The sequence below is a fragment of the Narcine bancroftii genome, chromosome 1 (assembly GCF_036971445.1).
Source record: "Narcine bancroftii isolate sNarBan1 chromosome 1, sNarBan1.hap1, whole genome shotgun sequence".
NCBI lineage: Eukaryota > Metazoa > Chordata > Chondrichthyes > Torpediniformes > Narcinidae > Narcine > Narcine bancroftii.
This window is the reverse complement of record NC_091469.1, coordinates 441278610-441297863: the sequence shown is the minus strand read 5'-3', so window position 1 is coordinate 441297863 and position 19254 is coordinate 441278610. Positions and strand designations below refer to the sequence as shown.

Below are 19254 nucleotides of genomic sequence, written 5' to 3'. Positions count from 1 at the left end.
CATGAAGTGATTGTAAACCATTATATTATGACTATATCCCATTACATACCATTGTTAGATTTTCAGATTTCAGATTTATTGTCATATAGAACCTTGAGATTCTTTTTCCTGAGAGTGAGGTAGAATTGCCACTTACTTGGTAGTGCAAAAAATCCTGTACATAGCATATACACGTAAACAAATAAAGAACTGTAAGCAGATAACAAATGTAAACAAACTGATTGTGCAATTCAGAGAGAATTTTTAAAAATCAATAAAGTGCACAAGCAAGTGTCCTTAAATGAGTCTCTGATTGAGTTTGTTGTTGAGGAGTCTGATGGTGAAGGGGTAGCAGCTGTTCCTGAACCAGGTGGTGTGAGTCTTGTGCCACCTATACCTCTTTCCTGATGGCAGCATTGAGAACAGGATGTGTGTTGTGTGGTGTGGAACCTTGATGATTGCTGCTGCTTTCTGATGGCAGCCTTCTCTGTAGACGTTCTTGATAGTGGGAAGGGTTTTGCCTGGCTGTATCCACTTCCTTTTGGAGGGCTGTACGCTCAGGGGTATTCGTGTCCCCATACCAGATCATGGTGCAGTTAGTCAGCACATTTCCCACCCTGTCGCAAATTGCCAGACTTTCTAGTGTCATACCAAACCTCCACAAATTCCTGAGGGAATAGTGGCGCTGATGTGTTTTCTTCACAATGTCATGAGTGTGTTAGATGCAGGATAGTGACACCCAAGAATTTATATTTGCTCACCCACTCCACCTCTGATCCCCCAATGATCACTGCATTGTATACCTCTGGCTTTCCCTTCTTGAAGTCAACAATTAGCTACTTAATATAAGGCGAGACTCTTATCAGATCACTCATCTCTTTTACTGACTATTGATACGTCAAATAAGAAGGAGTCTGCCTATTGATGGCACCTTAATACATTGCTGTTAAAAAGGCCAAATTTTGTAACTTTATTCGGACCCATGTAACTACATTCTGTGAGATCAACTGTATTTCCACTATGGATAAATTTCTTCTATGGAACACATTAAAAGTATATTTGAGAGATCAAATAATTAGCTATGCCTCGAGGATTTTAAAAAAGTATACAAGGGAGGTGGAAGAATTGGAAAAAAGGATTACAGTTTTGGAAAAGGACCTTCAACGTTAATTAATATAAAGCTCAAGAATAATAGAATATATACATATAAATTTTTTTAAAATGATAACAAGATCTAAACAGAAATATTATGAACTAGGGGAAAAAGCTGATATGGTCCTCTCCTGGCAGTTGAAAGCAGAACAAGTCTCCAGAACAATAAATGTGATTAGGTTAGACTTGGACAGGATCTCTTACAAATCTCAATTACTGCGGGATTTGGATAAAATTGAGAGTTTCCTATCACAATTGGATCTCCCAAATTTGAATTTAGAAGAAAGGGAGGGGTTAAACTAACCCTTTAGTCAAACTGAAATAAGGGAAGCATTGGCCTCCTTGCAAATTAATAAATCCCCAGGAGAGAATGGATTTCCACTGGAATTTTATAAAGAACTTAAAGAATTATTAACACCTCTGTTTATGGTAGTATTAGATCAGGCAGTGGGGACCCACACTCTCCCGGACTCCTTTTCGACAGCAGTTATTATGTGATTCCCAAAAAAAGATAGGGATCCATTGAAACCATCATCTTATAGTCCCATATCATTTTTGAATATGGACTATAAGATTATTGTCAAAGTCTTGGCTAATAGATTGGCAACTTATTTGCCTAAATTAATAAATGCTGATCAAACTGGTTTTGTGCAGCGGAGGCAATTGGTGGACAATGTATGTAGATTGCTCAGTATTAAACATCTTGCGCAATCAGGAGATGACCTGAGTGTTGCCATGGCTCTAGATGTGGAGAAAGCCTTTGACAGATTGGAGAAGGACTTCTTATTGAAAGTGCTGGAAAAATTTGGACTAGGACAAGCTTTTATTAATTGGGTTAGAGTTCTATATTCTGAATCTAAAGCTAAATTAATAACTAATGTTCAAATTTCATCAGCATTTCCCAGTGTCCAGATCTAGTAGACAAGGATGACCATTATCTCCAGCTCTTTTCTTCCAAGCTATTCTTTTTCTTCTTTGGCTTGGCTTCACGGACGAAGATTTATGGAGGGGGTAAATGTCCACGTCAGCTGCAGGCTCGTTTGTGGCTGACAAGTCCGATGCGGGACAGGCAGACACGGTTGCAGCGGTTGCAGGGGAAAATTGATTGGTTGGGGTTGGGTGTTGGGTTTTTCCTCCTTTGCCTTTTGTCAGTGAGGTGGGCTCTGCAGTCTTCTTCAAAGGAGGTTGCTGCCCGCCAAACTGTGAGGCGCCAAGATGCACGGTTTTAGGCGATATCAGCCCACTGGCGGTGGTCAATGTGGCAGGCACCAAGAGATTTCTTTAGGCAGTCCTTGTACCTTTTCTTTGGTGCACCTCTGTCACGGTGGCCAGTGGAGAGCTCGCCATATAACACGATCTTGGGAAGGCGATGGTCCTCCATTCTGGAGACGTGACCCACCCAGCGCAGCTGGATCTTCAGCAGCGTGGACTCGATGCTGTCGACCTCTGCCATCTCGAGTACTTCGATGTTAGGGATGAAAGCGCTCCAATGAATGTTGAGGATGGAGCGGAGACAACGCTGGTGGAAGCGTTCTAGGAGCCGTAGGTGATGCCGGTAGAGGACCCATGATTCGGAGCCGAACAGGAGTGTGGATATGACAACGGCTCTGTCTACGCTTATCTTTGTGAGGTTTTTCAGTTGGTTGTTTTTCCAGACTCTTTTGTGTAGTCTTCCAAAGGCGCTATTTGCCTTGGCGAGTCTGTTGTCTATCTCGTTGTCGATTCTTGCATCTGATGAAATGGTGCAGCCGAGATAGGTAAACTGGTTGACCGTTTTGAGTTTTGTGTGCCCGATGGAGATGTTGGGGGGCTGGTAGTCATGGTGGGGAGCTGGCTGATGGAGGACCTCAGTTTTCTTCAGGCTGTATTCTCGCACCAACCCTCTTTTCAATCTTCTTCAGCATGATGCTGAACCAAGCCATGAAAGACCTCAACAATGAAGACGCTGTTTACATCCGGTACCGCACGGATGGCAGTCTCTTCAATCTGAGGCGCCTGCAAGCTCACACCAAGACACAAGAGAAACTTGTCCGTGAACTACTCCAAGCTATTGAACTGTTAGCAGAATCCATTTGTCTAGATCCAGACATAAAGGGTTTCAGGATCAATCAGGAAGAACATAAAATCATTTTATTTGCTGATGATGTTTGATATATCTGACAGAACCAGTTAACTCATTACAAAAATTGCAGTCTAAATTGGAACATTTGGAGATTATATCAGATTATAGAGTCAATTGGGACAAGAACAAAGTTATGCCATTTACATGTGGGAATTATGAACAAATTAAGAGAAATTCTCAATTTAAGTGGCCGCTGAATGGGATTAAATATTTAGGTATCAAGGTAGATAACAACCTGCAGAATTTTGTATGTTGAATTATCTTCCCTTGCTTCAGAAAATTGAGGATGATCTTAATAAATGGATGATTCTCCCAATAACTGGTTGGAAAGGTCAACTGTCTTAAAATGAATGTGCTGCCTAGAATACAAAATTGTTTTCAAAGTTTGCCTATTTCTATACCTCAGAGATTCTTTCATTAAGAAGCTTCTGTGGAAAGGTAAGCCTTCCAGAATCTCTATTAATAAATTCACTTGGAATTATGAATTGGGAAGATTAACGCTCCAAGATTTCAAAAAATATTTTTGGGCAACCCAATTGAAGTTTGTCACCTCCCTCTTTGACAGTGGAGACAAGTCTTCATAGGTAAGATTGGAATCGTATAAGGTTGGTGAGAGGATAGCAGAATACCTTATATATAAATGAAATTCTAAATTATTATCTCACCCTAAAGAAGCCCCCTTATTAAAGCTTATAATTACAATAGGGAATAAAATTAATGGTCAAATTGGGGTCATGGGTGGGGAGGGGGTCTTTCACCTAAAACATTCCCAATTCAAAATATATTAATTCCATTAACGATTGATAATGAGAACCTGGACACTTGATCCCAGAGAGGAGTCAATTGTATTGAGGATCATTATGCGCAGGAACAATTTATGACATTTCAGCAAATTAGGAATAAATATGGAGTTTTAAATACATCTTTTTCTCTGATATCTTCAGTTAAGATCTTATTTAAGGGACAAATTGGTCCAGCACAGCAGTGTAGCGAAATAGAGACTCTGGTTTGAAAGATGAGCACGAAAGATTTTAGGTGGGAACCCCTAAACAAGGGCTTGATAAATCAAGGCAAAGGTGGGAATCAGATTTGGGTATACAAATTGATCCATTTTGTTGGTCCGACTTAGGTCAGGATAGCATGATTAACATGATTAATGTAAGGTATTGGCTGGTGCATTATAACTTCTTACATCAGCTATACCTTATGTGACAGATTATGTTATATTTTATTTTGTATATAGATATGTTTTAAAGGAGATAAACTGGGGTTTTTAATTAGGTCACACAGAGATACAAACACTTCAAAACAGATCTCATTTAAAATGCAAGAGCTCTGCTCAAGCCAGACAGTCCAGGCTCCGAGTGCCTTTGCAAAAACATTGAAGAATGCCTAGAGACTTCACAAGTAGGTGTTAATTGGACATACTGTGGAGTAATGGATTATTGTTTTGGAAAGCAACAGATGAATGAACTCAGAAGATTGGGTCCGATGCTGCAGTCTGAGTGCAGTTTGCTGTTCTAAGAGGGTCATGTGGTTTTCTCTGAGAGAGAGAGAAAGAGAGAGAGAATTCAGTTTTACAGTTCAGCAGCAGCAGCTGGGACTGGAACAGGACAAGCTAGCAAACTTGTGGAAAACCCCATTTTGAAGTCGGGTTGTGAGTTCTTAGTTCAGCCTTTTCAAAGCCCTTATGGTCCATACAAGAGGAGAGGACTGGCTGCATAATGTTTCACTTGAAATAAGGGAAACAAAAATGAACTCTGTGATGACCTGAAGAAAGAGGTCAACTAGAAAATCCTGATGGGGCAAGTTTCTTCGGCAAGATATTGAAGTGGCTGATCGGAAGGAATCAGTTGCGAGTGTCCAACGAGCAACTAATCTCTCTCTGAAAACCAACAAGAATCTTCCCGAGTGGTAACCATTTACCTTTCAAGCATCAAAGCCTGGTGAAGATTCATAAATGTTAAATTCTGTGCACATTATAAGAATTGCCTAATACAGGTGAACTTAGAGGAGTGAGAAGTGAGATTGGACTGTGAATCAAAGAACTTCTCTGAACTTACACACACGTTACATACACGTGCACTTAGAATTAGAAGGGGGTTAAGTTAATAGTAATAAGTTAAAGTTTGATCCTGTTTTTATGTTTAAAGATAATTAAAAGCAACTTTTGTTTAAGTAACCATTTGTCTTGGTGAATTTCTATTGCTGCTGGGTTTTGGGGTCCTTTGGGCTCATAACACTTACTCCACAAAAATTACATAAATTCAAATCGGAAAGATAATTGATGTGGTCAAGAAATAGGTATTTTCGTGTATCAACCTGGTCATACCCTAATATGAGGCCTTTTTGGGAAGATTTGGATAATCTCCTGGAAAAAAATTTGCTGGAATTCAATACTTTCAGGTGCTTGAATTATTTTTATTGTGGAATTTAGAAGACATAAGACCTAAAATGAGGCTGTCAAAATATCAGTTAAAATTCGTTAAGCTCACTTTAGCAGTGGCCAGGAAATACATAGCAGTTACTTGGAAATCTGATTCCCAACTAGGTTTAGCCAGCTAGAAGATAGAAATGCATAATTATGTTCCCCTGGAGAAGATCACCTATAACCTCACAAACAGGTATGATCTATTTTTAAGAATATGGAATTCATACCTAAGGTGCATCGGGGTAACTCTTTAACGATTCCCAACTCCTGTCTCCTCCCCCCACCCCACCTCCGGTGCTCACAGCGCCGAGGACCCTCGGTAAGTCAAGTTCCTTGTCCTTTGATGGGAGTGGTGCTTATCCTTCTTGAAGCCAATCTTCTTTTTCTTACTCTTTCTCTTTTCTTACTTTTTCTTCTTTCTTCTTGTTTCTTGGGGCATGTTAATTTGTTTTTCTTTCTCTCTATTATCGTTTTCTCCCTTTAGTTCAACATGGAATTTGCATTTTTGTATATTATTGTAATTTTTCTTCTTTATAATAATTGAATCACATGTTGACTCTTCTTTTTTCTCATCTTCTTTAATATCGATCTACACATCAATACTTGTCATATTTTGTTGATATTATGGATATTGATGTTTTACTTTTGATTATTCTTTGTTTTGATCGCATGTTGATTGAAAATTCTCAAAATATTCCCAAAAAATCAGCTTTTCAGTTTTGGTGACATTGAGGGCAAGGTTGTTGTCAGATTTCAATCTCCCTCCTGTATGTTGACTCATCCTCTTCCTTTATACAACCCACTACTGTGGCATCATCAGCAAGTTTGTAGATGGTGCTATTGCTGTACTGAGCCGCACAGTCGTAGGTGTAAAGTGAGTGGAGCAGGGGGCTAAGGTACTGACAGAGATTGTGGAGGAAATGCTTTCACCAATCCTCACTGATCATGGTCTGGAGGTGAGGAAATCCATGATCTAATTACACAGTGGCATGTTGAATCCAAGGGATTTGGAGTTTTCTGATAAATTTGATGGCACCATTCTGCTACTGTTGTTATAGCCTTGTCCCTCTACTCCATCCTGACCCACCTGGAGAACGACGCCTCATACATCAGGCTGATGTTCATTGGTTTCAGCTTACATTTAATACACTCATTCCCCAGAACCTGGTGGAGAAGCTGTCCTCAACACACTTCTCTGTAACTGGATTCTTGGACTTCCTAACAGAAATACCAAAGTCAGTCTAGTTGGCAGCAGAAAGTAGACCACCATCACACTGAACACTGACATACCTCAGGCCTGTGAGCTCAGCCCATTCCTGTTCACAGTACTGACCCACAACTGCAACACCAGATCCAGCTCAAAGAGAACCATCAAGTTTGCACATGACACAGCAAGAACAACGATGAGTCTGAATACAGAGAAGAGGTGGAAAATTTTGAGAAATGATATGAGAATGACAACTCAATGGGGGCAAGACAAAGAAGATGATAGTAGTCTTCAGGACGACCAGGAACAACCAGCCTCCACTGCACATTAATAGCTCAGTAGTGGAGACAGTGGAGAGCACTAAGTTCCTCAGAGTCCACTTAAGAAGTGACCTCACCTGGACACTCAGCATCTCCTCAATTGTCAGGAAGGTGAAACTTAGAAGGCTGAGGTGGGCAAAGCTACCGGCACCATTGTGTCAACTTTCTACAGGAGCTCAATTGGTGATGTCCTGGCTAGTTGCTTCACAGTGTGGTATGGTTGCTCTAGAGCAGGGGTGTCAAACTCAAATTCACTGAGGGCCAAAATTAAAAACTTGGACTAAGTCGAAGACTGAACTAAATATTTATTGAAAATTTTCAACAACATCTTCATGTTTTCTCTTCTTTCAACATATGTAATGTTAAACTTTTTCTTATTAAAATAAATGTTTAATAATAGTTTTGGATAAACTCTTTCATTGTCATTGTCATTGGCCCATTTCCTTTAGCGTTCTGAAACCGTGCACATGACGAGTCAATGAGGGATGATTAAAGCAGTGGTCTTCAAACTTTTTCTTTCCACCCACAGACCACCTTAAGCAATGCCTTACTAATCACAGAGCACCAATGACACAGGGACGCGAGTGGAAAGAAAAAGGTTGAGAACTGTTGTATTGTGGTAACTCCACATCTGATTAGGTTAATTGTTAGGCAAGTGGTCAGAGAAGGACCCCCCCCCCCCACCCCAAGAAAGGCTTAAATCACAGGAACAAAATAAGCTTCCGTCTCACTGCTCCCAATCTTACACACAGTCCTGATGTGGAATGTGGGGTCGCAGCTCCACGTTCACCCGAGTTCAGGTGCTGTCTGTGTGGAGTTTGTATGCTCTCCCCTTGTCTTGGACCAACAGGTCGGTCGCCTGACGAAGGCACCCGAATCCCCTGTTGAAACGCCGGCGTCCGGGGCGGTGGAGGAATTGGCTGAGAAGAGCGTGTTGCTCCCACCCCCCTCCCATGGTTGGAGAGGGATTAAACTGCGATCTCACGGCGCCGGGCTCGTCTCCAACAAAAGGAGCGGGAGGCAGGGTCCGCCGCGCACGGAGCGAGGGGGAAGGCATCGCCAATGAGACGTTCGGTCCGGCGTCGCCGCTGAAGCGCAGACCCAGCAAGGATGGTCCCCAACTCCAGCCGCGTCTGTGTGTCCGGGAGCCGAGCGGGCTGAGTGCGGCGCTCCGATCCCCGGGATTCGGGACTCTGAGATCCCTCCACACCTCCGGCGTCTTCATTTTCACCTTCAGTGTGCATGCGCTATACTGGCGCGGCGGCCAGCGGGCCAACTCTAATATATATTTAATATGATCTTGCGGGCCAAATATAATTATATTGCGGGCCAAATTTGGCCCGCGGGCCAGTGTTTGACATGTGTGCTCTAGAGCATCAGATCAGAGGTTAATCCATAAAAGAGACAGAGAGGATTACTGGGGTCAACTTTTGCCCTATTGATGGGATTTACTGGGATTGGTGTTTAAAGAGGGCTGGTAAAATCAGGGACGATCCCTACCATCCTACACACTGCATCTTCAAGCTCCTCCCATTGGGAAATAGACACAAGAGCGTCAGAGTTAGAACCAGTAGGTTGAGGAACAGTTTCTTCCCACGGCCAGCGAGACTCCTGAACGAGTGTGACTCTACTATTTGTTACAAATTTTATTTTAATAAATTACATATGTACTGGTATATGCATTGTTGTATGTGTTTTATGTCAGTACACGTATTCTTCACTATTCTGCACCATTGACCGGAGAATGCTGTTTCATCAGGTTGTACTGGTAAAATCAGGTGGCAAATGAACTTGATAAAATAAGGATGAATAGCAAGACACCAGATTGGCACTTTGAATCCTACCCTTGGCCTTCTCCCCTTATTTTCTGTAGAATTCCTGTAGAATTTTATCCTTTGCCTTTGTATTACTATTGATGATTGAAGTGAATTTAACTGTGAGTGGATCATTACTCAGATTATATGTAAAAAAAAGTGATTCGGAAGATAAAAATTTTATTCACAGCATGGTAGAAGCCGGTTCCGGCCACTTGAAACCCTTGCTGCCCAATTTCACCCAAATTAACCTACATTTTTGAAACTGGAAACTGGAGCAGCTGGAGGAACCGCACGCAGACACGGGGAAAGCAAACAAGCTCCTTGCAGACAGCACTGGATTCGAAACCAGTCGCTAGAACTGTCAACATGCATTTTAGTAAATTACTGAAGAGTGTGTAACTGGTCCAAGGGATTCTGGTTTATTATTAAGCAGCAGTATTAAATCATTGGAAAGTTGTCATAGGATCAAATTCCAAATGACTGTGCAAAAGTGAAATCTTGATTGCCAAATATTGTGTTTAGTTCAGGTCACCTCATTATGGGAAGGATGTGGAGCAGGTGCAGAGAAGATTTACTACAATGTGGCTTGGATTGGAAAATATGACTAATGAGGCAAGGTTAGCTGAGCCTGGGCTTTTCTCCTTGGAGCAAAGAAGGATGAGAGGTGACTTAATAGAGGCCTACAAGATTCTGAGAAGCATAGATAAGGTAGATAGTCAGCACCTTTGCCCAGGGTGGGAGTAGCAAATGCCAGGCAACATCTGTTCAAAGTGAAGGGAGCAAAGTTTAGGAGAGACATCAGGAGTTGATTTTTACACAGAGAGCCTGGAACAAAAAGGGTATTTAAGATAGGCACATGGATGAAAGAAAAATAGAAGGGTATTTGGTTGGGAGGATTTAGTTTTTTTTTGGTAGATCACTGGTGCTGGCGAGAACAATTTGGAGGAGAGGCTGTACTCGGTACTGTGCTGCGCTGTGTACCTGGACTTGCCCAAGGCTTCTGTCTACCAGAGGCTGTTATCTTGGCATGGAGGCGTGACCTCCCCCAGCTTCCTCATGGTCATGGCCCTTCCTCCAGCTCTGGCCGGTTTGACTCGAGCGGCGAGTTGGATAGTGCCGGGCCCGGGGCCGCTATCACCTCTTGGAAGCCCATCAAGCTCCCCCATCTCCTCCAAGCTGTGCATCAGCCAGCCGGCCAGGAGGCCCGGACCACCGCCACCAGCCGTCCATAAGTTGCCCCTGTCTGGCCCCGCCAGCCCAGTGAGATCTTCGCCATCGCCAGCCTGGCCAACCAAGACTGGATCAACACTGGGGAGTCGGCAGCATCCTGCAGCTGAACTGCGATGCTCTGGAAGACCTTTCTTGGATCCCACCCACTGCCTTGTGGGCAAAGCCTCTTTAAGCAAAGGCTAAGAGACGGCAAACTCTGAATTCAAACCATCTGGTGTCTTGCAGGTTTTGCCTCTTTAGGCAAAAGCTAGGAGAAGGTAACTCTGACTTCAAATCCCCGGGCTCGGCTAGCCCAGCCGTCAGTACCTGGAAAGGGCCGCAGCTATGGGCAAATAGCACATGTGAGTCTGGCAGCAGGGGCTGACAGCTGTGACAGAGCGCGGGAAACAGTTTCCCTTGCGGTCTGAAGCAGCAAACTCGGTGGGCAAAAGATCCGTAAGGACAATGGCCAGCGAGTACAGTCTTGAAACAAACCACTGAGGGGCAATCCCACGTCGCTCTGGCTGTCGTGCCTCGCACTCCGTCAGTGGCGTGGGACCCAGAGGGAGGCATTTGACCTCGGTAAGCACTCGCCTCCAAGTCCTTGCCCCAGCACACAGTGCCCAAAGCTGAAAAGCTACAAGGCACCATGTTCATTTTCACTTGTGAAGGGATGGGCCATGGATGGATATATGGGTTAGCACAACATTGTGAGGCATATTAGATGCTGGGAGGCCGTGACAAGTTCAATGTTGTGATGTTTCCACGAATCGAAGAATCTTGCGGTAAGGTGGGACAAAATTAGGACCATGGACAATTAATCTGAAGTGAGTTGGTACTCCCATTTGCAGGGGGTGTTGAATCTCTGGAATTCTGTGCTTTGGAGGGTTGGGTTGGCCAGATTATAAGAAGTATTGAAAGAGGAAAGTTTTGAAAGATTGTGGAATTCCCAGGGGGATCTAGTATAGAAGGGAATATATGGCCAGGGACAGATCAACCAAGGTCATCTGGAATAGTGGGGCAGGCATGAGAGACTGAGTGATCTACTCTTGCCTCTATTTTTCTGAACACTTTTTTTCTCTATTTTTCTATTTTCTTTGTACTTGTATTCTCATGCATATTGTTGATTTGGGGGAAGAAATCTAATGATCCTGATGAAGAATGACCTACAGTTCTAATCTGCCACCACATTTGAATAGTCATCACTTACTGGCTAGATATACACTTCAATAATTACTGTAATAGGCAGATTAGGATTGGAGCAGAAACTGAAAGAATATTTAATTGAGAAGTATGAAATCACGGTGAGTATATAGTTGACATGATGAACCTAATTCCCTTATCATGTCGGTGAGGACAAGAGGAACCGTGTTCTTATTACATCGCGGGGTGGAGAGGGCTAGGGCAGATGTGCTGGAAATAGAGGCGATGCGGGTAAGGGCTGAATTGATGGCAGTAGAGGGGAAGCCATATTTTTTGAAGGAGGAGGACATCATCCTAGAAGCAGATGCGAAACAAGAAATCAGATCAGATTTCCAAGTAACTGCAATACATTTTCTAGCCGCTGCAAATGCAATTTTAAGAAAGTCTAATTGGAACTTGGTCACCCTCATTTTGGGTCTTATGTCCACAATATTTCCAAGGAGAAACAATTTGTGGCAATTGTTTCCCAATAATCTGGTCTAATAAAATTCTTAAATTTTCCCAAAATGGTTTCACTTTAGAGTATGACCAGGTGGAGTGTAAAAAGGTTTCTTCCCCGCATCTAAAACATATATCAGATATATTAAAATTTAATTTATGCAACTTCTGTGGGGTAAGATATAGCTATTGCAAAAAATTATATTCCGCCAATCTATACCTTAATGGTTGTATTGGTCATGCAATCCTGACAAAAGTCGGACCAATTCTTATCATCAATACAAGTATTTGAGTCTGATTCCCATCCTTGTTTTGATTTATATAATTCCCGCTTCGGAGTGTCCAAATGAAGTAAGGAGTAGATTATTGATGTAAACTTCCTCGTGTTCCCAACTTCCTCGTGTTCCCCCCTTCAAATCAGTATCTCCATTTCACTGCCCTCTGGTAACATCATGGTCGGTCCTAATTCATCTCTAATTCTTGATACTTGTTTGACCACAAAATTAAAATAAAGTTTTCAAAAAAAATTCAGATCAGATGCTATTTATTGCCATGAAATAAAACGGAAATGTAATATTACACAAAATTGCCTTTAGTCTGATGTAAGGCAAATAAAGATTCGCCATTACCATAACTCAGTGTCCCTTACAGTCAGAGAGAGTGAAGCAAAAGGGTGTCCCCTCAGAATCACTGACTGCCCGTGGATTCGTCTCCAGCACTCCTGCAGCCACACAAGACTCCAGTTCAGTTCAAACCATTGGCAACCCAAGCCCAGATCCTTCAACACAATGACAAAGCTTTCAGGGCCCAGGGCCTTTCATTCTTGCACGGCACCCTCTTGAATCCCAGTTCCGATATCTGATTCTCATGAGCCAGTCTCCTGCAGCCTGTTGTGAGTCCTTTGACCTCAAATCACCAGCAGTCTGAATCCTGTGTGGTTCCTCACATACGAGTTGGCAATAGCTCACCGCCTGCATGTGTTCTTCAGCCACAGAGCCCCTCACTCCTCACCATCATGGTCACCTGTGCTACACTTATGTAAACTTGTACCCACAACTTCTCCCTTACCATGATTCAGGACCCCAAACAGTCCTTCCATGTGCAGCCACCCTTCACTTGTGTATCTGCAGGGGTCTACTGCATACAGTGTTTCCAGTGTATCCTTTACATTGAAGAGACTGGACACAGACTGGAAGATTGTTTTGTTGAGCACCTTCACTCTGTCCACTGCAATAACAGGGACCTCATAGTGGCCAACCATTTTACTTCCACACACCATTTCCACACTGGCATATCATGCACAGCCAAAACTTGGAGGAACCCCACCTTGTTTTCCATCTGGGCACTCTCCAACCAGTCGACATCCAATTTCCATTAATTCCACCCCCCCCCCCCCCGAGTCTCTTTCCCTATCCCTCTGTCTCCTTTCCTCCAGCTCCCAACCCCCTTCCCTCTCATCTCCTATCAGAAAGCTAACCTCCCCCCTCGACTTCCGAGCTTTTATCTTCTATCCCCTTGTGTTGGGAGTAGAATCAGGTTTGGTGGGTTCACAGAGGGACGAGTCTGGACCCAAGTATCACAATCAGAGGTAACTTTATTGTAGACTCGGGAATCAAACAGGGGAAGACATCAAATGATACTTAATCACACTCACTACTTAATAGACAAATAGCTATTCCAGGTTGGACTCGATCCCAGTGGCTACCTATTTTCTGCACGGTACAAGACAAAAACTATAATGGTGTAAGCAGGCACATCGGACACAAGGTCCTCGATGCTGCTTACCCTCCCTCATTCTCCAGCACCAGTACACCCTCACAGACAGGGACCTCCAAACATACTCCCGATCCCTGTACCTCAGAGTACAGCTCAGTGTTAACTAATAGACGGTTACTAACAAAACAGGGATTTAAACACACACTCCCAGCTCCCTGTACTAACGAGGGGAGGGGGGGTAGAAAACTCAATGCTATGTACTGCCAAACAATTCTATGGTTCAACCTTGACTGGCAGGTGATGCAACTTCTGACTTGGTTCCAGACAGAGAGGTCATGTGGTCCTCCACAATCCACAAGGTACCAGAGAGGAAAGTCACGCGATCCTCCGCAATACACATATAACACCCTCTCACCTGTTAGCCGGTGCTCCTCATCCTTCCCCTTACTTCCTCTTCTCCAACCACTTCCTCCCTTCACCTTTTTATTTGGGCCACTGATTGTTCTTAGCTCATACTTTTGGGAAAGGCTCAGGCTCAAAACATTGGTCACCCATTACTTCCTACAGAGAGTTATAGAGCACTTCAGCACAGAAACAGCCCTTTCATCCCTTCTAGTCAGTGCCAGACTATTCTGCCTAGACCCACTGATCTGCACTCAGACCACATCTCTCCATACCCCTCCCATCCATGTACCTATCCAAGCCATGCTTGTATGTCAAAAGGTAAGATGCTGCATAACCTGCTGAATTTCTCCAGCATATTTGAGTAAACAAATTAAAGTGAGTGCTTTTATGTTGTAGCTTAAGGTCTTCTTCCTTAAGAGCCCAGGACATAAATCTTTTACCAACAAGTTAAAGTTTGTCAAATATCCATTCCTTTTCATGTATGCTGTTTTACTTGTTGCATTGCTTAAAAGATGGATTTTGGTCTTCTGAAGTTGTTGAAAATATAACCAACATGAAAATTACATAATTAAATGTTCACAGCTGTCCCCACCAATTATAGGCTTGAACTTGACTTCTGTTTACGTATTTAATATGTGACTTGCAAGCCAGGCATTGACGATGATTAACCTTCTTGATGTGCAAATGAACATATTTATTCAGTAAATTTTGTCAACGGACAATTAAATCACAAAAGGACGAAAGGTATGGCTTTGAAAGGTCAAAAGCCGCACAAATTGTTAGTAAGTGCGTCAGCTCTGGTTCTGCCTGATTGAAATGACCTTCTGTAAAAGATATCTATAAATGGAAAACGAAGCCTGTGACTCCCCACATTCCAATATTGTATTTTCTTTCTCATTTCCAGTTTATTGCACATTTAACCTCTATCACTTTGTGAATTTTTCTCCAGGCACTAGCCCGACTATGTGAGGACAAGTACAAGGATGTCAGGAAATCTGCCCGGAAGCGCTCAGCCAGTGCAGACAATCTGACTGTGATTCGATGGTCTCCGGCCATCATTCCTTAACACAGGGCGGCTTTGCTCAAATACATATGCTGTCATCCATCCAGTTTTTGTCTGGGGGAAAGAAAAACAAGTGACTTTATAAGACTTCGGCTTGATGCCTTCACAGTGCCTCCATCTTGTGTAGCACAGGAAAATGGAAAATCTCATTTGAGAAAAGAAAACTATGAATTTATGAGAAAGAACTTTTCATTTTGAGCATCTTCACTGCCTCTCAACTGCACCCCCGACCTCACCCCATTCCCCACCCCCCAATATGGGCTTTAACAAGGGCCACAGTCATGAATAGAAAAGAGGATATGGAGGCAGAAAACTGGACAAAAATTTTCATCTTTAAAAGTTGGTCTAATTGCAAGGAAAAGATAAGTAAGAGTTTTGCTTTCAATACACAGCTGAAGCAGTTTGTGAGCACAGGTATATTAGGTTAATTTATTCTAAACCTGGTAAACTCATGGTTAATATTTTCATGAGTGTGTGAATGGTGAACCACTCGTGCCATGGCAGAATAGTCACCGATTGATCTGCTGTGTTTCAAGATCAATTTTAAAGGTGTGCTTTTGATGTATTTTTGATTAATTGCTTTCATACCAACCCCCCCCCACCCCCGCAAAGGCAGAAAGAGCCGACCCCCAGAGGAGGCAAATCCATGCATCTTTTCAGTTCTGCAAGAAGCCATGGTAGACAGACGCTGCTCTCGTGCAATTGTTTCCACATGCTCATCTAAAACATCTTACAGCAGGCTCTCTTGGTCAAAATCACGATATTTTCCACAAGACAACATTGTTGATCATTTTTATCATAGTTTTTGGTGTTCTTGCAGTGGACCTCTACGCACATTGCAGACGGTCTAGTAGCACAGGGTTTTGCCTAGATCTACATTCGAATACCATTGCTCATCATTTTATGGATAGACTTGAAGGTTAATTTCACATTGATGTTTTGCAAATGTACAGCATTCGTGTCTCTATTATTATAAACCAGAATTATTCACCTTCCTAATTTCTTGATTTTATAATTTCCTTTTGCCTTTCAACACTGTTTGTTACATCACATATAGAACTAGTTTGTCGTAGATTTGTCACTGCAAATGCAGAGGGTTTGAGCAGATCAGACACACTCTTTGTAAGGGCTTGATTTCATGAACTCAACGGTGCCCTCTTCTGATGTTCTGCAGAAATTCTGTTGTATGATTCCAGGTAAGTCTGCCTCACCCAAATTCCAGTCTAGATACTCAAATTCCAGTTAATAACATTGCTATGTTCCTAGCACACAATTTTCATTTAATGTGGATCTATAAATTGTGCTCTACATGAGACATAATTGTAGGCTGGGACTCCAATTGAAACTGAAGCACCAGATAAAACTCCTCGTAGCTGTTCACAGAAAGTTTTGGCTGCATATGAAGGACAAAGTATCTCCATTGAAAACAGTGTGCCATCCTGAGGGAACTCAAGGTGTTTCTAAGGAGAGGGAAAATTAATACCAATATGTTTGTGAGTGAGCGACTCAGGCAGAATGCTCATGTATCGGTTTAAATTCTGATTTATTCATATGATATGAAGCTGTTGTGAACTGTCTGTGGGGAAATTCCATTAAATGGCAAAAAAAATGTTGGTTACATTGCTACATTTGCACAGAGGGTTATCTGCACCGTACAGATCAGGGTTTGTGGTCTTCGCCAAGTTAGCAGATCTCAGTGATCGTTTAGGTGCTCCGTTTGGCTTCAGCATTCTGTGAAAAGGAATTGAAACAGATATACTGTACTTCCCGGTAACTGTTCTGGGCACCCAATGGATTGGGCTTGGCTTCTGATTGCCCAATCGTGTGTGTGAAAATTAATGGAGTGAGATGCAGAAAAGCAGATGGGGCATCTGTGGAACTTGGCAAAAGTCAATGTGGATGAAAAGGAGAGCAGAAATTAGGATAAATAAAATAGTTGTGTTTATTATTAAATGCATTTGTATAACCCAAAACCAATTTTGACCAAAACCTTAACCTAAGTAATTTAATCATTGATTTAGTTTTTTTGATACAGTTTTCAAAGTATTTTAGAGAGAAAAATCATCATGTTAAGATAACTGCGAGTGAATTTTAATGAGATGAACATTGACAAACTGTAATTATCCAAGTATAAGTGTACTTTTGTGAAATTTATTAAACTTGTTAAAGATTGTATAACCTATTTATTGTATGTATGTACATACAGTCCTGATGCTTACTTAACATGTAAAGTGGTCTCAGTAGAATCTGGCTCAGTCTAGTTTAGACTGGTGATTCTCATCTTAGCCATGTGCACTGGACTCTACCTCTGTATAGAGAGATTTCCCTTGATCCTTGGTTAGTTGGAATATAAAAGCTTTCTTTGTGACAAACTGATTATGTATTTTAATTATGTTTCTTGTGGTGATAAAACTTGCTGCAGTTATTTTTTTCCAGTTTGACTTTTAATTTGTAAAACCCAAAAAATGGATTGCATTGATCATTTTATGTTTCTTTGTGTGAATTCAAACAAGGCTTTTTATCTCCCTTTTGTTGGTCAACTTTGCCAAATACAAAAGACTGTCTGTGGGTAAACTGCACAATACCAACAGATGTCCTGGACTGAATCTCATGCTTAAACATACAATAACTTGCCAAGGGGCTGCACCCTGGATAGAATTTTGGGTCAACTTTGATGATTTCCCATTGCTTCCCATTACTGTGAGAGTGAATGATTATTTTAATAAAGTTAGGTGCCAATTTTTGTAATATTTGTGCTTATTCAAAAATATTTCAAAAACACGGAGGTTGATTGGAGAGGCGGATTGCAGGTAAGGTGACAGCTGGCAAATGGCAGACTTTTGAAGGTGAGATAGGGAGAGTTAAGGGACACCATGAAGGAGAAGGCCTCCAAGTATAGGGAACCAAAGATGCTGAGGAATATTGATACTGGTCAGGAAAAAGCACACATGAGATTTAGGCAGCCTATATCAAGCAAATCCCTCAGTGGGTTACAAGAAGCATAGGTTCACAACAGTGAAATCAAGAGAACAAAAAGAGGGCATGAGATGATCTTGGCAAGCAGAGGAAAGGAAAATCACATGAGATTCTACTGGTGTATTAGAAGTAGCAAGGTGACTTGGGAAAAAGCTACAGGAAATGGATATGATTTTAAATGAATATTTCTCATCAGTCTGTTCTGTTGAAAAGATAATGAAATCCAAGGAAATAAAGCAAATGTTTTGCAGTATCTTAGACCAGCCATATTCAACTTTTTCTTTTGGCTATTGGCCCCCTTAGGACTGCTCAACATTTATGGGTAACCTTCCCTGTGAAGTAGTCAAGTTTAGTTGATTTCTTCTGTACTTCCCTCCTACTGACTCCATTAAAAAAAACAGCAAAAATATTTTACGATTTCAGTCCATTGACCCTCCCTTACCCCTCAAATGTGCTGTGGCCCCTTTTGTGGGGGGGTGGTGGCATATGGCCCCCATTTGAGAATTATCTTAGACCATGCAAGAAGTACTAGGGACGCGGTGTTTGTCTTACAGCACTTTAAATAGGGCCAGTTTCCAGGGACTGATTAAGTGCATCCTCAGATCTTGTGGGAAGCTCAGGAATAAATTGTGGAGGCCCCTGCAGAGATGTTTGCATCATTTTTGGCCACAGATGAAGCTTCTGAAGCCCAGAGTATGGCTGTTAATGTACCATTATTTAAGAAAGGTGGCATGGACAACTTGGGGAACTACAGGCCAATGAATCTAATGACAGGATTGAGAAAATTAAAGTTGCTGAAAGGGTCTCTTGAGGGACAGAATCTACCAGCATTTGGGTTGGAGGTGGCATGGTTTTGTGCGTGAGAGATCATGTCTCACAAATCTGAGAGAAGAAGGTCCAAGAAGATTGATGATCATCATGAGACACCCTCATGCTAAATTTTGGGTTCCAGGGGAAGCATGGTTATAAAGCTGAAAATTAGAAGAATTGATGGAAGGGCACCACCAAGAGTGGTGGCTGCATCTTAATTTAATGAGGGCAGGGTGATGGGTGTTATCTATATGGACTTTAGCAAGGCCTCTGACAAGGTCCCATACGACAAGTTAATGTGGAAGCTTCAATTGCATGGGATGCAAGGTGAGTGGTCCAATTCAAAACTGGGTTGGAGGAAAGAGTCGGACAGTAGTAGTGAGGGTTGTTTCTCTAATTGGAGGGA

General features: G+C 42.2%; 1 protein-coding gene across 2 annotated transcripts in view; it reads left to right on the top strand.

The window, feature by feature from the left end:
• ccny (cyclin Y) overlaps positions 1-17805 on the top strand; it is a 278342-nt gene extending 260537 nt beyond the window's left edge. For both annotated transcript variants that reach the window (XM_069914412.1, XM_069914414.1), the window contains exon 10: positions 14949-17805. In XM_069914412.1, the coding sequence (XP_069770513.1) occupies positions 14949-15065 (117 nt within the window). In that variant the 3' untranslated portion in view covers positions 15066-17805. The remainder of the gene's footprint in view (positions 1-14948) is intronic.
• The last annotated feature ends 1449 nt before the right edge of the window (positions 17806-19254 follow it).